This window comes from Candoia aspera, chromosome 14 (genome assembly GCF_035149785.1).
Source record: "Candoia aspera isolate rCanAsp1 chromosome 14, rCanAsp1.hap2, whole genome shotgun sequence".
NCBI lineage: Eukaryota > Metazoa > Chordata > Lepidosauria > Squamata > Boidae > Candoia > Candoia aspera.
This window is the reverse complement of record NC_086166.1, coordinates 16,961,916-16,980,971: the sequence shown is the minus strand read 5'-3', so window position 1 is coordinate 16,980,971 and position 19,056 is coordinate 16,961,916. Positions and strand designations below refer to the sequence as shown.

General features: G+C 42.8%; 1 protein-coding gene across 3 annotated transcripts in view; it reads left to right on the top strand.

The window, feature by feature from the left end:
- The window catches only part of LOC134505234 (uncharacterized), a 100,858-nt gene that overhangs the window by 41,918 nt on the left and 39,884 nt on the right, over positions 1–19,056 (top strand). For all 3 annotated transcript variants that reach the window (XM_063314846.1, XM_063314848.1, XM_063314847.1), the window contains exons 10-20: positions 692–810; positions 1,143–1,310; positions 1,563–1,774; positions 2,421–2,524; positions 3,354–3,472; positions 9,178–9,345; positions 11,025–11,233; positions 15,215–15,318; positions 17,244–17,362; positions 17,462–17,620; positions 18,501–18,709. In XM_063314846.1, coding sequence (XP_063170916.1) covers positions 692–810; positions 1,143–1,310; positions 1,563–1,774; positions 2,421–2,524; positions 3,354–3,472; positions 9,178–9,345; positions 11,025–11,233; positions 15,215–15,318; positions 17,244–17,362; positions 17,462–17,620; positions 18,501–18,709 — 1,690 coding nt within the window. The remainder of the gene's footprint in view (positions 1–691; positions 811–1,142; positions 1,311–1,562; positions 1,775–2,420; positions 2,525–3,353; positions 3,473–9,177; positions 9,346–11,024; positions 11,234–15,214; positions 15,319–17,243; positions 17,363–17,461; positions 17,621–18,500; positions 18,710–19,056) is intronic.

Below are 19,056 nucleotides of genomic sequence, written 5' to 3'. Positions count from 1 at the left end.
CTTGCCAGGACATGAACAAGAATCCAGCTACAGAGATGCCTTCCTCCTGATCTAAAACCCAAGTGTCAGAACCAGAGCAATCCAGAAGCAATAGTTGATGGCAACTGGATGCATCTTCCTGACATGGGTTTTGTAATTGATTAAATAGTAAGCATGGGGGTTTGTTTGTAGCTAAGTAGAAAGCAGAGCACAGCAAAAGATCAGACAAGTGAGGAGAGCAGGTATTTTTGTTACATTCCTGAAGACTGTAAAGTAATTATTTAGGTTAAGCGTTATCACTTAGTAACCAGGGCAACAGGCAGACATCAAAGCCAAAGTGAGTCCGACAGGGTCATCACAGCTGGTAGCCATGGCGACAGAGGAGGGGGGTGAAAGAAAGAAAAGGTTTTTTTATTCAACTGTCTGCTTGCAAAACTTTAGTTGTTTCTTTAGCTAGAGTGGTCATTTCTCCTTAATAAAAAATCTACATATATCCTAATGGCTTGTATGGTGGATTACTGGAATTAAGGTGCAAGGGCCCTGTTCCTCACACCAAGACTGTCTAGGGAAACTGTTGCTGTCTCCCCCAACTCTGACCTGACTCTCTCCCTGAGACAAAGGGGCTGCCCAGCAAGGGAGGAGAGTTCTCCCTGCCCCAGCATAACTGATAGCACCTTCGTTGTTGCAAACAGGCTTTTCTGTCTCTTTCAAGGCTTGGCCTGTGGACACCCAACCCAGAGCTTTCGGGACTGGCTACAAATCAACCTTGGGAACTTCAGCCGATATGCTGACTACCAGGACTTGCTGGGCTGGAACCTGCATTTTGATAGAGTGAGTAGACATAATTTAAAATGTTCATGGCCATCCTTGTCGCCAAATTTATTTTAAACAAATAAAAAAGGAAGACCAAGTAAGTCCTGCCAGTGATTTGAAGGCTGCCAAGTTATTAGGAATTCTCCTCCTTCTCCCCTTCATCATCATCTTCATATTGCCCAAAACCAATGAATGGGAAGTCTTACCCAGATAGAGATCCAAACTTGAAATAAGGAAGAATTTCTTGAAGATAAGAGTTATGTAGTGGTGCAACAGCCTGCCTCCTAGATTCACTGGATGTTTTCGAGCCATTCACTATAATTTGCTCTGTCCTCTTCCTCCCCTTCTAGATTGCTGTCTTAGAGTATTTGTCTCCATCACAACTTGCATCATTCACTCTGGAATCTGGAGCCATCAGCAACAAGGAGCACATGTGTCAGATCCTTACAAAATTGCAGAACAAACTACTAGCAGACATTTATGAATATTTGGATCAATTCAACACAGTGGCCCAAAAGGTATGATATCTGAACAATCAAATATACACTCACACAAGATCTTCCTTTCCCCAGCCAAACCAACTCTCTCATTTTCTGATGCTCTCAGTTCCCCCTCAAGCACTTAGAATTATTTCAGCTATCCAAGTACCCGAACTGAGGAAGAGAAGCAGAATTTGATCAGCAACCAGTGAAAGCCAGTGATTTACACCAAGTTTTAACACAACCCAATAGTTAAACTGTGGCTCTTTTTTCCCTTTTTTAAATATGCAGCTTGGAATAACATCCCTGAAAGATGAAGGCATACAAAAGAAAATGCTTTTGCAGTTTCTTGAGGGGGCTGAAACTACATTCTCGCAGTTTTCTCCAGGAAACTGGACTCATCTGCTGTCAACAAGACTGGCATTCTTTCTGCCAAGCACCAGCGGAAAGGAATCTCAACAGATCTTGTCTTATGTTTCAAGTTGTGACAGTTTCAGAGCTGTGTGAGTATAAAGAAAAAGCAGAAGAAGGTGGTGATGCACCTCAGGGATGTTGAGGGGGGACCAGAAAAGTTAAGATGGTAACCAGGACTGCACGAGCAGTCTTGCATTGCCTTGAGATAGAGCAATTGACCCAATGTCCCCCAGGGAGCTTCTCTGGCTGAACGGGAATGGCCCAGAAATTTTCAGTGATTTTAATATATATACTCTGTGTGTGTGTGTGTGTGTGTGTGTGTGTGTGTGTATCATTGCCCTTGTAGTTGCAAAGGTGAAAATAGCATTTCTCCCCCCAGAGGAAAAACTTTTTTTTTTTTAAAAAGGGAGAAATATATCTTCTTCTTTATCATCTTTGATTCAGGTAAGCAAATGTCATCACTTGTGTCATGATGCTATTGTGCAAATGACATGAGGTTTTGCATTGGTTGTTATATAATTTGCATCGTTTATGCAATGACACCACATAATGTCACTGTGGCTTGTACCTGCTACCTAGCTAGACTGCTACTGTAGCTCCGGTTACAACTGATTTGTATGTCTGGTCATCACTTTGATTTTTAAGCCTCTATATTACATTTCTTGATCCACTGCAGACCATCCTCAGTATCAAGTGGCTGTTTTTGACACCATGTTTATTGTTGCTGTTGTCCAGGGTACCCTCCCTCAGCCAGGTTTATCCTTTTATACCACTGGCCAACCGAAAAGGCATCTACAGTACTTTGTTTGCCTTCCTTGACACCCAGCACAAGATCACAGGTAATTGTCATTACATGGATTTTGCAGGTCTGCAGTGAAAATTATCAGGCATTGCTACACGGAAGGGATATGGGATACAGCCAACCCATCAGCAGGATCTATGCTCACTGCACATATGCAAGTGGGCACCAGTGCCCCTTATCCTGTTCAGAGCGCTGGAAAGCGTTTGGCCTGAGAGATCAGAAAAAACACACACCAGGCATTTCTATAAAAATAAGTGTATTTACAAAAAGCATAAAACATAAACAATTTCCAGATCCCTGGATAGGCACAAAAGCTTTCTACATACAAAGAAACGTATTTTAGAAGCTCATGCACATGTGCTGAGCTGGACTAGAGGCTGCAAAAACGAAACTAAAACCTTCTTGTGGCAAGTTCCCCCAGGCAATCAGCAGTTTTATCTTATATGGTCACCCTTTTCCACACCCCAACCTGAGGACAATTAAGTCTGACCTTCTCACCCTGCCAAAGTGATTTGTTACCATAGTAACTTCTCTGCAGCTAAAATTTCTTGCAGAAAACAAAATACCAACATATCCAACCTCCCAGTACTCCTAAAAGAAGGTAGTGGCAAACTACTTTCATAGTGTTGCCAAGAAACCTGCTTGGATATGTCCACGAATCATGAAGAATTTATTCAGCTTGAAGAAAATTTTACTTTTTATAGAAAACAAGAAAACATGTGCTTGGTCTGCACATATTATCAAGAGAATCAAGATTAATTACTGTTCCTTCTCACCCTCTTCCTTTTAATAGACAGCCACCTAAAAATTTATGTTCCACATGGATGTCCACTCAGAATGTATTTTTCTATCCTCTGACATGACAGGATTTGTGTGTTCCTCTCACACCAGGAGTGTAGAGTCCTGGCTGCAGGACCATCTTGGGCCATTTGCCAAGCAAGCTCCTTATGAAGATTTCACCAAGCTGCTGGCCAGCTTCAGTGCGGTAATGTACCAGGAGGTGGACTGCAGTGATCTGAAATATTTAACTCCTTAGCCTAGCCTGCATCCTACCATCCTCACACACATTTTTTGCTGTGTCCTTGTAACCATGTGTTGCTGCTAATTTGCACATCAAAGCTTAATTAGGATTTGCAGGGTGGATACTGTTGGATATAAAAATCACGAAAACTGGACCAGAGAGTTCTGAAAAGGAACTTATTTTATTGAGCGGTTTGCAAAGCGCGGTGGGCACCTCAACCAGGCTACGCAGAGTCTGATTGAAAGGAGAGATGCCACACCCTTTTCCTTTGTTCGGACCCTTATATACATTCTTTGGTTGCTCTTTCCTGCCCCGAGATAGGTGGGTTCACAATCTATAGGTCATCCCTTTGCCCGTCACCTTTTCCCTAGCCTGATCTCCCATTGATTGGGGGTCTCAGACGCACAATCTTCCGACCGCCTCATCCCCTGGACCCTCACCCTTATTTTACATGTGTTAATAGACATTCTTATCTTGAGACATCCCGGACATTCCAAGGCCTTCACACATTGAAAGTTTTAATTGGGTTAGCTATTATCATTTGATGAGTTTCCCACTATCTCTTCCTGACTTGTTGTTAGTTTAAATGTGTAACATTGTGTTGCTCACTAGTTTAAACTTTTTACATATATTGCTTCCCCCCCTTGCTATTAACTAGTATTAGTATTTGCACCTAAAAATCTCCCCCAACTAAGATCTATATAATATTGCTTTATATGGTTATATATATAGATCTTCCTTATTTACAAATTGTATTTTTCTATACCTTACAATTCCCCCCTTTTAATTTTTATCAGTTTGTTCAATTTGTAACTCGAATCCTTTTAATGTTGCTTTTGCCTCCCAGTATCCTTGGGTGTCTTGGTTTTCCAGGCTCTGATACATTATTGATTTTGGAGGCATCATGCTTCAATTGTGCTTTGAACACTGTTTTTGATTAGGGGGATAATACATGAAATACACATCTCAGTCCCACCAAGATTAGGATTCCCATCATTAGAGCTTGTTTCCAGCTCGTAAATAATCCTCCCAAAATCCCTTTTGTCCTATATCTAGGGCCCCTTTCCATGTACCAAACCTAGAATCCAGCAACCCTGCAAGGGAGGTGTCTACCCCCGAACCCTCAGCCAACTTCCCAAACAGTGCAGCTAGACCCTGCAAGGCCCGAGCAACAGTTCCATCGGGGGCTGTGCTGCCCGGAATAAAGGCACAACAGCTCCCCCCCAGCACCACACAGACTCCCCCTTTCTCTGCCTTCATTCTCTCATTTCTCCTATTCCTCTCTACCTCCTGGGTTTGCCCTGCAAACACCCTGTTATGAGCTTTGCCAGCACAACCCCCAACCTTTCCCTTTTCTTTCCTATTTCAATAACCATCCTCTGTTCCTCCAGTGTCAGGAAGACTGATAACAAAGTCTGAATATCCTGCCACCTTGGATTGTGGGTTTGCATCAATCCAATCCAGACTCTCAACTAAATCACAATCTTTGACACTTCAGCAAACCTTCTATCCACATACAGTTGCCAGTCCTCAGCTCTCGTTTCCAAATTCGAATTAAGCAAACAACACAAAACACAAGGCTTCCTCAGGTCGGGCAAAGCTCCTGTAATTGTGGTGTTATTACAGGGAGAAACTTCTTTCCCTTTAGTCCCCTCTCTAACCATATTTTTCCAAAATTGTGTACCACCCCATAGGCATTCTTTCTCTCAAGTCATCTCAACATCACAAGTTCATTCTTATTTCTCCTTTACTTTATTTAATTCACTTTTACCCAATTCCCTTCCACACAAATTAAATTGGTCACCTACTCACAGCACTGAACACATGGCACAATCAAATCCCATGTCCCTCCATTTACAGCAAATAACAAGGGATTGCATAGCCAAAAATTTGGGAGACCCGCAGCCTGGCCAGGGCTATGGATTTCCAAAAACCTGAAGCATTCCCCTTTTACTGCGGAGGAGTTCAGTTCCTGAAAGGGACAGACTCACGTTTAACTCCTTAAGGGACAAGCTCACACACACACTCTGCACCATTTCCCTCAACAAATATACATACCAATACTCAGACAAATACCTACAAACAGAAAACTTTTTTTTTTTTTTTTACAAACTCACAAACTCATACAAATTCTGACAGTCCTGAAGGACTCCCAGGATTGATTCCTACTGGTTCTCTTCTTCCCCACCATTTCCACACCTATACTTTCCTCATCTCTGAGTGGCAGCGTCCTGCTGTGTTCCCTTTGTTCCATAACCTCCCTTACTGTTGCTACCATGATCCTGCCTTTTTGCTTGTGTTTCTCCGTCTCTCTCTGTACATATACTTTCTGGGCTTCCTTCAAGAGATCATCTACACTTTTTTTAGCCCACCCTTCTGCTTTTTGGGGTTTTTTAGCGATATCCAGCCAAGCTTTGGTTACAAATTGGACCCGGACCAGTTGTATATTTACTGGAGAATCGGGGTCTAGCCCTGAATACTTACACATGCCATCTTTCAACCTTTGCAAGAAGGCTGCCGGGCTCTCATCTTTCTCTTGTTCTACTTGAAGGGCCTTGCTCATATTTTGGGCTTTAGGGATGGCTTCCCTCATCCCTCTGATAACCAAGGACCTAAGGTCCTCCATATGTTGCCTATCTTGGGCTTGGTTGTTATCCCAGTTGGGGCGCTGCAGCGGAAATTTCTGCTCACCTGTCATTCTCCCTGATGTTCTTGCTCCCAACCTCGAATTGCTGCCTTACGTATTAACTGCCTTCCTTCTACTGAAAACAGGGTGTTAATTATGGCAGTTTCCTCTCAGGTGTAAATGTTTGGACCTAATAGGCTTTCTAATTGTTCCGCTGTTCTCAGTGGGTCTTTTACCACATTTTTCATTTCTCTTTTAAACATTCTGAGCTCTGACGCCTTCAGAGGTTCATGCACATAACTAATTACTGGTTGTCCCTGGGCATTTAATCCGGACAGGACTTCCCTTAGGGGGGGAAGGCTCTTAGGGCTTGGAACTTCATCGGGAAGTTTTCTAGGTCCCATTCCAACTGCTCCAGTTCCCTATTCCGCCCCGTTTCCCTCTATTATTCTTGGCGGGGCAGTAGGTTCCTCCGCCACGGGCGCAGGAGGTTGCTCAGGCGCCGCCTGCCCAGGTTGGAGCATAGGATTATAAGGGGGGTGGGGGATATCTTTTGGGTGGTTCTTCGGTTGTGCTGTCTGGGTCTTTGGTAGTCTGCAGAAATACCAGGGTTTTGTCTTCCCAAGCAGCTGGCACCCATAGCTTTGCATAGTTTAAACTGTTCTTACTTCCCAACCTCTTTACGAAGTCTAGGAGGCTCCTACACTTAAAATAGTCACTACTCCCATATAGGGACCAATCAATCTCATTCTCCGGCCCCCATACATAGCAACAAAGCCTCACCATTTCTTCTTTACCTAATTGCCATTTCTTCACCATTTTTCTACAGGGTTCCTTATCCCAATTCCTCAGCAAGAGTCCGAGCGGACTCTCCTTAGGTATGTTTTTCCGTAAGTCAAGAAGGGATCGTTCCTTTCCTCTGGAACTTTTGCCGTTGCCCATATTGGTTCGTGCTGCCTCTCTTTCCCCGCTCCTGACCGGCCTTATAGTCACTCCAAGTCGTTTTACACCCGAGGTAGAGTCCTCCAGCCTGCGCTGGATTTGCCTTTGGCAATTTTAAGTCTCTGACTATCGGGAGCAAAACCCCGCCCGGTCTCCCAGCAAGCGCTGGCTAGTTTTAAAGTCCGGACTTAACTTGTTCTCGATACTGCCCATGTTAGTGGGCGTTACTTGACCACTAGACCTCAGAGCATTGAGAGACCCCCCAATAGCCACCCCCCTTAAACCAGGGGGAGGCGCAACGTCGGGTGTATCCTGAAGGAAATCGCGTTGCTGTATTGGTTACCGTCTTCCCTCTTCCTGGTTCCCTACCAGCCAGAATCCTTTCGCTCTCTCTCCTTCTCCGGCCAATCCCCTCGCGGGGGTATGGAACCGCGGCACTCGGAGATCCACTTTCACTCCGCCTTGCCAGCCTCTGAGGCCCTCGGGGCGTCACACACACACACCATACACACGGGCACTGGACTCTAGGGACCTAGGGAATCCTACCCAATCCCCCAACCGCCCAGGTGTCTTAAAGTGAATCTCATTTTCACCAAGTCTACTCACCTGGGTCCACGCGTGGAGTTGCCCGGTCCTTTTACAGGGGCCGCAACATCATCCTTCCCACACCCTCACCCTTCCTCCTTTTCAGAGTCCTCCGATGGTCCGTCTGTTTGGTCCGTTTGGCTCGAACACCTCTGCTTTCAGGCCGGAGTCCCCACGTCCTGCCCCCCCTGGCTACCTAAAACCGGGTAGGACGCGTCTTCCAGGAGGTCAGGCTGTGGCAAACCCCCGGCCCCGAGGTGCTGTGCAGAGCCCCACGTTGGGCGCCAATTTGTTGGATATAAAAATCACGAAAACTGGACCAGAGAGTTCTGAAAAGGAACTTACTTTATTGAGCGGTTTGCAAAGCGCGGTGGGCACCTCAACCAGGCTACGCAGAGTCTGATTGAAAGGAGAGATGCCACACCCTTTTCCTTTGTTCGGACCCTTATATACATTCTTTGGTTGCTCTTTCCTGCCCCGAGATAGGTGGGTTCACAATCTATAGGTCATCCCTTTGCCCGTCACCTTTTCCCTAGCCTGATCTCCCATTGATTGGGGGTCTCAGATGCACAATCTTCCGACCGCCTCATCCCCTGGACCCTCACCCTTATTTTACATGTGTTAATAGACATTCTTATCTTGAGACATCCCGGACATTCCAAGGCCTTCACACATTGAAAGTTTTAATTGGGTTAGCTATTATCATTTGATGAGTTTCCCACTATCTCTTCCTGACTTGTTGTTAGTTTAAATGTGTAACATTGTGTTGCTCACTAGTTTAAACTTTTTACATATATTGCTTCCCCCCCTTGCTATTAACTAGTATTAGTATTTGCACCTAAAAATCTCCCCCAACTAAGATCTATATAATATTGCTTTATATGGTAATATATATAGATCTTCCTTATTTACAAATTGTATTTTTCTATACCTTACAATACCAAAGAACAAGAACCCCAAGGGACAGTAACAAATTCTGAAGCAAGTTTATTACAAAAATTGTCCTGAACATACTTACAGGGCCAGAAGGATCCTGGGTCCTGAAGCCTACTCTTGACTGTATCAGCAGGAGACCAAGAGAATTAACACGACTGATCTAATATGGCCAGCTGTCTCTATGTACACTGGTAACATCTCAGGACACAAGGACATATTTTATTAAGCTTGAGAAATGTTAGTGTGTTCTTTCTGTTAGGATGTTTTCTCTAAGAGAAATAAGCTAACATTTCTTTAAAAATAAAAGTAAGGGTGAGACAAAGCTAATTTTTGGCTCCAGAAGTGAGCTTTTCACTTCTGGCTGCCCTTTTCCTGAGCCAGGATGGAGGAAATTGTTTTGTTTAATCCAAGTCTTACATTTAAATGCAAGTTGTGTATATGTGCACAACATAATCTTCAGAAAAGGAATAATCTGCAACACCACACTCACAAAATAAAGGCACCATTAGTAAAGGAAAAGCAATTTCCCCACCAGAAGAATATTTCTGCCTGCTTATCATGTCTTCATGTGTATTCACAGTTTGAGATCAAGGATAATCTTACTTCCACCCAACTTGCTCACGTCTTTTTTGGCTCTAACATCCTGGATGATCCTGATATGGTTCGTGCACTTCTGATGCCTTTAGAGAACAGGCCTCTGGAAGAAACTGTTGCTTTTGTGACAGAGTTTGCCCTCATTGCATCACAGGTGGGTTGCCTTTATCAGCTATGTTTCCACCATGGGACCTTTTTGCTTCCAGGGATTCAGTACTGCTTTGGTCCCCTTTGTGACTATCTAAGCAGCAACTAAGAGGCATAGACCTCTGGCTACTGGAACAAGCAGCTTGTGAACCTCAAGCCATAGCGGGCCCATTTCATGTGGCCCTCAGTCTGACTTCAAAAGTCATGTGCAAGGGATCAATCCAGATGCAGGAAGAATTGATATGCCCCGTCCCCAAAAGCCTGTTGCTGTAAGAGAGCAAAGGGGATTTTGGAAGAGAGAAAATAACTGAAGCTATTTAGTGGCCTGCTAAAACCACCTAATGGAGTAGAGCTTAACACAGCTGAGAAACTGCACACAGAAAAAGAATATTATCTAAAATAGCTTCAATGAGCATGTCAGAGAAACACAGGTTACTGATCTTACGCACTTAGCCCTCCCAAGCATAAAAAATCACATGCTTAGACAGGGTAAGTTCAAAGTAAGGTAAAAAAGAGTTTTTACTGACTTTATTCTTTGGTCCAGTTACATTCATCTTTGGTAGAAAATGATGTTCCTTGTTTCTTCTATTCTTTACCTATACTTGGTGATCTCTCAGCCCTACAGCTGCTAATAGCTGCATTTAGAATAGGGGCAGAAGTTTGTTTTCTTACGCTGACCACATGGCCCAAGATGGAGCGGGAATCAAAAAGTACTACATGCCTTGCTCCTGGTGGAAGGAGCAGGAAAAGAGAGAGAAGAAGTGGGAGTGGCAACAAGCAGCTTACTCAATAGCACAGAGAGTTTGCATCCTAGAGCAATCATCCATATGCTAATGAGGCATGCTGGATTTGCCAGGACTTCCAGCAATAACAAGGTACAAAAATGGAGGAATCAGAAAGAAAGTGAATGGAGGGCTTCACCCCCTTTTTGCCTTGACTAGTCTGCTATTTGCTGAAGTTCCACCCACCATTGGCAGGCAAGACCATCTACCCAAGACTAATTCCAAGAACAGTTAAGGCTCTAATCCAGCAAAAGATTTGCCCAGCCCTGATTTAGGGACATGTGAAGCATCTGGAATTCCTTTCAGCTTATTTTAATTATTAATTATTTCTTTAAATGATTTGTAAGGCAGCCCCACTCATTATTCATGAGTCTAGATAAAGATCAAGCCAATCAAAATCAAAGAGAAATATAGAAAACAAAACACAATCTCACATCTAGGTTGGGTCACTCATTCTCATGACAGAATGGACTCAAGTACCATCTTGCTCCGATGCATAGGAGAAAAAAACAGCCCTCCAAGGCTAGTAGGGTCTTTGCAGGCAATGAGCTTGGCTAGCTCTTGCCTCTTCAGCAACCTCACCCAAAGTGGGGGGATTTGGACCACAAGAGCAGAGCCGAAAGCCCAGAGTGCCCTTGCTTGGCAAGAAAAACAAAATGGCCATTGGGTTCATCTGTTTTATTTTATTTTCCCTACCACCTAAGTTTATGCTGTTTTACAACCTTTTAGTTTGGTTATCTGTTGTCCCATTTCTGTGCCATTTTGGATTGGATTATTAATCTGAGGGTCTGCAGAGGGGTCAAAGAAGTCAAGATAGTGGCCAAAATGCCCCCCTTCCCCCATTTTTTGAAAAAAAAACACAAAACCCTGGTAAATGCTAATTGTTTGTGTTTCTACTTATCAGAGGGGGGTGATGTTCCTGGAAAACACAGATGTGATGTTCATGATGCTTGAAGCCTTTTTTTACAAGATGCAAGATCTGCTCCCCAGCGCCTCTGTCTCCCAGTACAAAGACTGGTTCCAGAATAAGCTGACGTTGTGGCTGCCCAGTATCAATGCCTCCACCCTCGCAATGATCCCCAAAAGTGTCCCTTGTGGCTCTTTCAAAACTATGTGAGTAATTTGCTCATTGACAGATTCATCAGGCTTCAAATGAGACTGAGGGAGATAAGAAAAATGAACAGCTGTAGAGTAGTGTTTGGTGTTTGTTTTTATTTTTATTTTTATTACTATTGTTGTTGTTCATGCAATGTGATTTTTTTGCAAAGCCAGTGGAGTCAAACCTGGTGAATTTGTTTTGTTGTTTTTCTGCTTTTTCTGCTTTTATATTTTCTTTTAACACTGCTAGCCCCCCAGAGTCATGAATTTGAGATGCACGGCCATATATATTGAAATAATAAATAACTTTGAAACGTGCAAATATTTTGTGGCTCCATTTAATATTTATTTATTTGGATGTATATGGCCACCCTTCTTGTACAGCATAACCTTGAGCAGCTCACAATAACATACAGAAATAATGAAGTACAAAAGATTAAAACCATTTCACACAACCAAGACTCCACAACGTTCCTATCACAAGTATACTCGGGTGAGCCTCAACTCCCATCCCAAAGGCCAGGAGGGTAGGGGCCTTCCAGATTTCAGGGGGGAGCTGCTCCATAGGGCAGGTGCCACTACAGGAAAGGCCCCTGCCAATGACATCATTCAATAGAGGGGACCTGGAGTGACACCACCCTATCAAATCCAGTGGGACAGATATCCCCAGGGAGAGGCAGTTCCTCAACTCACCTGGCCCCGTGTCATGCAGGGCTTTAAAAGTGATAACCAGCATCATGAATTTCACCCAGGAGGAAAATGGGAGCCTGCACAGCTTGCGCAGCAACAGTGTAATCTGAGCAAACCTCGGGACACCCAAAACTGCATGCACCACTGAATTCTGGCTAATTGAAGCTTCCCGGTGGTCTCCAAGGACAATCCCATGTAGAGCACAGTGCAGTAGTCCAAATCGGGAAGTAATTAAGGCATGGATGACTATGAGCAGAGCCTCTGGGTCCAGGAATGGATGCAGCTGTGCAAAAGTCCCCTAGCCCCTGAAGCCAATTCAGCAGCCTGCTAGGACCACTGAAATGGAGCAGAGCTTAACACAGCTTAGAAGCTGGCACAGAAAAAGAAAATTATCTTAGATAGCTTCAGTGAGCATGCCAGAGAAACACAGGTTATTGCTCTTACACATTCAGCCCTCCCAAGCATAAAGAATCACTTGCTTAGACACATTAGGTTAAGGAGTAAAAAGCTTACTGACTTTATTCTTTGTTGCTTCTGCTACATCCACCTTGGTGGAAAAAGTCTGCTCCCCCCCACTCTCACAGCCTCCCAGCATGGGGTAAGCACCTGAACAGCATCATGGAGCAGAGAAGAAAAACTATCATCAGCATACCGATGATATTATACTCCATGCATCTGCATGACCTCAGTGCTTTATTTAGATGTTAAATAGGAGGGGTGAAAGGACCAGGTCCTGAGGCACCCTAGAGGAGCCTAGGGCTAGACCTCTCCCCCCTTACCAACACTGACTTGAACCAAACACAGAGAAAGGAGAACCACTGTAAATTTGGTCCACAAGGACACCATGGTTGATGGTATTGAAAGCTTCTGAGATACAGGAGGACAAGGATGGATGCACCACAGCACGAACCCTCCAGAGGTCATCTACAAACATGACCAATGCCATTTCAGTCTGACCCAGCCTGAACCCCAACTAAAAAGGGCTCAGATAATGGTATGGGTCCAGGAGCTTTGATTACTCTTGGTGTTATAGTTGGCATTTTCTTCCATAGTCTTTCAACTCTAATTTGCAATTCCTGGTATATTATTACTTTTTCCATTTATTTTTCACTATTATTATTTCTAAACTGCTCTTCAGCTTACAGGAGCTCAGAACAGTTTGCAAGAGAACAGCCTAAAAAGTCTTAAAGAACATAATTGCAATAAAATCAAATAATATTTAAAAACAATAAATACATTTTTTTTTAAAATGACTACCTTTTAAAACAAGTTAGGAATCCTTTTCTGGCTTCCAGAAGTCTTTCCAACTATTTACCAGCAGTTGCCTTGGAAGACATCTGTACTTTCTTCTGGGTAATGAAGTATTGTGTTGCGTCTCTGTGCATTTGTGCGTATATTTGTGCTCTTCCCTTGTGTTGCATCTCTGTGCGCTTGTGTGAAGTGTGCACTGGGAAGCACAGTTGGCTTACATGCACTCTGCTCTGGGACATGTGACCAGGAGGGAGGAGACTCAGGATGAAATAGTCAGCATCATTCCAAGCTGCTGCCCAAGTGCCCCTTCCTTTGGGATGCGTTGGGGGCATTTTTTTCAGGATTTGTTTCTCCTGTCCCACCCAGATCCAACCAGTTTTCAAATTCAATCTTCTCTCCCCATACCAAATTTAATCCTGCCCTGTTCTGTTTTAAGAGAATTAACTTGCCACCAGGCAGAAGGACAGAGAATTTCTTTCCAATCTTCCTTTGGATTGGAAAGAATAAAAACAGAAGCAAAATAGTAGCCAAACTTATAGGTAATCTTTCCCTGGAGTAATTCTGTGAGAAATGCCCCAGTAAACAAGTGGGTCTTCAGTGTTTTCTTGAAAGAGGGCAGCTGAAAACCTCTTTTCTGAGATATTTATAAGGCCTCCCAACTCTACAGAGATTTTGGGCAGTGCACAGTAAAAACTATTATACAGTACAATTTAAAAACCCCAAATGCCGGAAGAAAAACAACTATGGAAAGAGAAATTGACTCTAATTCAACACCTGGGGGGGGGAGGGAAGCCAGGTTTTCAGACTGTTTTGGATATGCCCAGAGTGGGGGCCAGATGGTGTTTCAGAGGACACGGGTTGTGCCAGAGAGTGCATGCTTCCCAGGTCCCATCAGGTAACACCGATTAAAGGATGGGAACATGCCAGCTCTACCCAATGATAGTGTTACTCCAAAGAGATAAGAAGAAGTAAACATATTTATAGTGGACTGGGACAGAAATATGCCGTCTTTCTAGATTTGTTTTGTACAGTGTACGCATGGAAGAGAAAGAGTAGTATAAAAAGAGGTTGTTTCTGATGTGGTAGAATGTGGAGCGTCACATAGCAGAAGGCAGGCATACTTTGATGCTGCCAGGTTTTTTTAGAAAGACCCTTTCTAAGGAATTTGGTTACTGAATTAACCCCATTGTTTTGCTTTTGCATTTGCATTTACCATGCCAGTGTATTCACACCACAGTTAACTAGGTCAGTTAAAGACCTGGTAGCTACAGTCACACAACTTGTTAAACTGGGTTAGTGTACATCTTGATTTGGTTTGGGGGGGTTGACTTCCATATGAACCATTACTTAGAAGTAAAACAACATAGTATAAACAGATTAACCAGCTAGCTAGCTAACTAACAACTACAGAGACTGACCAGCAAGAAGCTGGTGTACATCATTAATATATTCTGTCCTGTCTACATCAACCAATCAGGAGCTTCTTGACCTTATAAGGACATAACCTTGGTCCCTGAGCGGAAGGCCCAGCCAGCCGGGCACCAAAGGCCCCCTCAGAAGAGCGGCCCCCACCTTTTTTCCTGTGCGGTGTCTTTTTAAAAACTCAAGCCTCTGAAATTCTTCTATGATTAAAACATATTCAACATACCTCACACAAAGATGGAGGGAGAGAGAAGTGAAGCACATTCAGACCTACAAGCTTCTGTTACTGGAGCTTTTACAATAAAAGTAGTCCTGATCTCTACGCCATTGTATCTCAGTCCGGTCTACACTGTTGAGCTGGCACAAACAGATTATGGGTTACACCACAATGTAACCCATAAACAAACAAACAATAAAACCTTACCCCAGGATTTGAGGATTAGATTAGGATTAGGATTACGACTAACTAACTTAGTTTTTTATATCATGCAAATATCCACTTGGTTATTATCTGACCTGGTTAAGTATATCATCCAAATCTAGGAGTCAAAACTTTCTAGAGCATTTGACCACAGATTCAAGTTTGCTACCCCAAGGTAAAAATACCCCAAGGTCTATTTCTTCTCTTCTCAGAATGGCTGGCTTGGATGGGAGTTTTCCACAGATGTTGCCAGAAAACTGCCAAGATGTTTACAAGTTTGTCAAAGACTATTTGACTTCCAAGATTTCTCAAGGGGGTAAGAGTTACAAACTTCTTCCTTTTGACTGAGAACACTGTAATAAAAAGCAAATCAGATGGAACTCAGGATGGATTTATCAGCATAGAGAACAGGCCTGGGCTGCACCACTTCAAACATGTATGTTTAAATGCTTCTCCCTATACAGGTAGTCCTCACTTAACAACCACATTTGGGACCAGAAACTCCATTGCTAAGCAATGTAGTCACTAAACAAAATAACATGACCATGACAGGCTTACAACCTCACTTCTGCTGCAGTCATTAAGTGAGTCACTGGGTGCTGTTAAGCGAGACATCACGTGACCGTGACTGGCAATTTTACTGCTGGCTTGTCCATTGACTCTGCTTGTTGGAAGCCAGCTGTGAAGTGCACAAATGGTGATCACATGACCACAGGACACTGCAATGGTCATAAGTGCAAGGACCAGTCATAAAATTACTTTTGCAGCACCATCATAACTTAGAACAGTCACTAAACAGAGCAGTTATTAAGCTAGGACTACCTGTAAAGAAAAGCATAAAAGCATAAAGAAATTGACCCATCACAAAGCAAATCAAACTCTCTTATTGGTTATCAAGATTGCTATGTGCTGTCAGTTGCTTTTTTAAAACAAAGAAAAATATTTCTCTGCTTTCAGTGGGATCTGTTCTTTGGGGCGACAATCTCTAAATTTGTCAGAATGCTTTATTAGAGGTCCTATGTCAGTTTCCATTGGATGGCCACTGTCAAAATTAATGTCAGAACAGAACATCTTATGCTTCCACCAGGGGCATCAAAGACTCCTCACAGGGAGGAATTTAAAAAGTCAAGATGATATCTGCAATGTCATCAAAGCCCCACTTTGTTTGGTTGGTTTTTACTTGCAGCATATTAAAAAAAGGGGCTTTGATTGCATGGTCACATCACTATGTTACCTTTTTTGACCCCTCTCTCCCAGATGCCCCTGTTTTCCACATGATAGACGTACAGTATATTACACACTTTTGAAGGGATGGTTAGGCAATGTCATCATTGCAGAAAATGTGATTTATTTGACAAAAAGTGAAAAAGCCTCCCAGTCTATAAATGAAACTCATTCATGAGACCATTCTTTTAGTTTTTCATGAATTTTGATGCCATTTAATGCAGAACTGGGACATTTTATCAACCTGCTTATTTTTTAATAAAAAAATTTCTAACAGTAATTAAGGTATGTTAAATTATTAGCACAATGGCTTTTAAATTTGTTTTAAACCTTCATTTTGCTCTAGGATAGGAAATCAATTTTGATTTCTCACAATTCTTTTTTCTGATGAGTTTGATGCATCAAACTTAAGAATTTTTTTCTAAATGTTTGTCCTGAAATTTGTCCTGAAATTACTTCTCCCAATATATGCATCTTTTCTTTGCAATTTTGCCTCTTGCACGGGCCTTGCTAACCATTTTTCCTAATAAAACACATTGTTGTCATGAATACTTGTATGTGCATTTTGATGCAGATTTTCCTCTGTTACACTTTTAGTTACTCTTGGCAAAATGCACTGCAGAATTCAGAGAAAGGTGTATGATCAAATAACTAAATTTAAATTTATGTATACAAAAAACACAAACTAAAGAAATTTCTCACCTATACCTAGTTTGTGTCTAGCATTTTGATTTCTGCAGAGAACCTCTATGGAAAAGAGCAGAAAGAAAAAGGTAGGTAGGTAGGTAGGTAGGTAGATGATAGATTGATCTGAGGAATTTAGAAAAAAATACTTTAAATTTCAATTAAGTTAAATTAAATGTTAATTTAATTAAATGTTTAAAAAGTAATATGTGTGGTGCTTAATTGTGTGCCCTGTGAACAGTAGGGCCCCCAGCCTGCTCCCTCTTTTAGCCCTTTAACAGGACCCCACACAATAATCACATCAATGTCTGATACTGCCTCTTGCCTTCCCAGGTGATCCTTGCATTGAAAATACCCGGGGCAGCTTGGACTGGTTAAATGCCAATTTTAAGCGCTTCAGCAAATTAGCCACTTATCAAGACTTGGTTGGCCTGAATCCAGATTTCAATGCAGTAAATAAAGGCTGGCTGGAGGAGGAGGAGAGGGAGGGAGGGATATTTGGTTTAGCCTGGGGTTCCTTCGGATAAGAACCACCTTAACTTGCTCCACAGCTGGATGCAGTGGCAGGTCTCTCACCCTCGCAACTAGCCAACTACATGCTAGCAAGTGGCATCTGGCGTGACACAGACAAAGCCCGGAAGGTCTTCGGGGCTCTTGATTCACAGGACACTGCAGAGTTTATGGATGTTTTCAATGCTGCTGCCAAACAGGTCAGACATGCAATCCCCGCCCCCGCTTCTCTTCCTTCTTTTCACAGTCTTTGGGTAAGACTGATGGCACTCTCATTGGTAAGGGGACAAGGACAGGACTGTGAATTTCATGGACACCTGTGTCATGATTGTATGGATGAAGAGACAGATTGCAATAGAACGAACTGAATCTTCCAATCTGGTCTGGCCATGTTAGTCTGAATGAGAGCCACCAACCCTCCAGAATCGTCTGAACACACAAGAAAATCCTTATAAGATTTATGAAACATTTGCTTGTTTCATAAATGGCAGCACAGCCCCTGCTGCAAAAAGATTCAAAATGTAAAGCAACTATGTCTTAGCAAACTCACTAGCAAAAGAGGGCTGGAGGTTCCTATCACAGTTTCCAAGGTTTTGTACTTTACCCTAATCCTTGCGTTAAAATGTCTTATTGAAGTCTATAATTCTTACTTCATTGATTGTGCCCAGCTGTGAGGGCCCTGACAATTATTTAGGGTCACATGAAGCCTTGATTTGGGTATTCAGTCTGAAAGCAATTCAACTGAATCTCCAAACTGAACTGACTTTCTGAAATAGGTTCAATTGAATTGGATGCTTTTACTTGTTTAGAAGGGCTTTGTGCAGGCCTAAAAGCTGCTTTTTCAAATCTATTGGGAAAATCGGTCACCCCTTTTTAACAGGTGTCTCTCTCTCACACACACACACACACAAGGGCAGGGGTTCAGTTATATCTCATGCTCACCATCTTGACTTTTTTGATCCCCCTGTGGACTTTCAGTGTCTTCTCAAAGCAATACCATTTCCAAGGAATTCTGCTCAACAATAGTTGGCTGGGAGGAAATATCCTCAGATTGTACTTGCTTCTCTTTTGTTCTCCAAGCATCATCTGTCTCAGCTGCCCCACTTGGAGACAAGGCGGTTCATCCTGGGTGAGATCTTCTGTCACTTGAGTGGCCTCCTCCACCTCTTCACCGCAGCAGACTATGATGTATGGTTTGGGCAACGGCTCCACCTTTTCCTGAGTAGCCTGGATGCTCAGAATCTTGGCTTCCTACCTAGTGATCTGACCTGTGATTCCCTTGCAGCCATGTATGTGCCATTTCTGTACCTTTCACCCAATATAATAGCCTCCACTCAACTTGGAATCAACCATATGCCATTATTATTATTATTATTATTATTATTAATTTTAATTAGATAGGATTTTTTAATCTGAAAATAGGTCAGATTGGTTTTTTCATAGCTCCTCCTTTTTGTGGACTGGTCAAGTTCAGTTTATCAAACATGGGAATGTCTTTCAAAGATTGTGCTAAGATTTCTATGTCATTTAGTGCACATTTCTTCCAAAGGTCTATGTTTTTTCTTGGCAATGGTGCTTAATATACTCAATCCTTGCACATACATTAGTACATTTTTTTACATAGCTGTCTGAAATG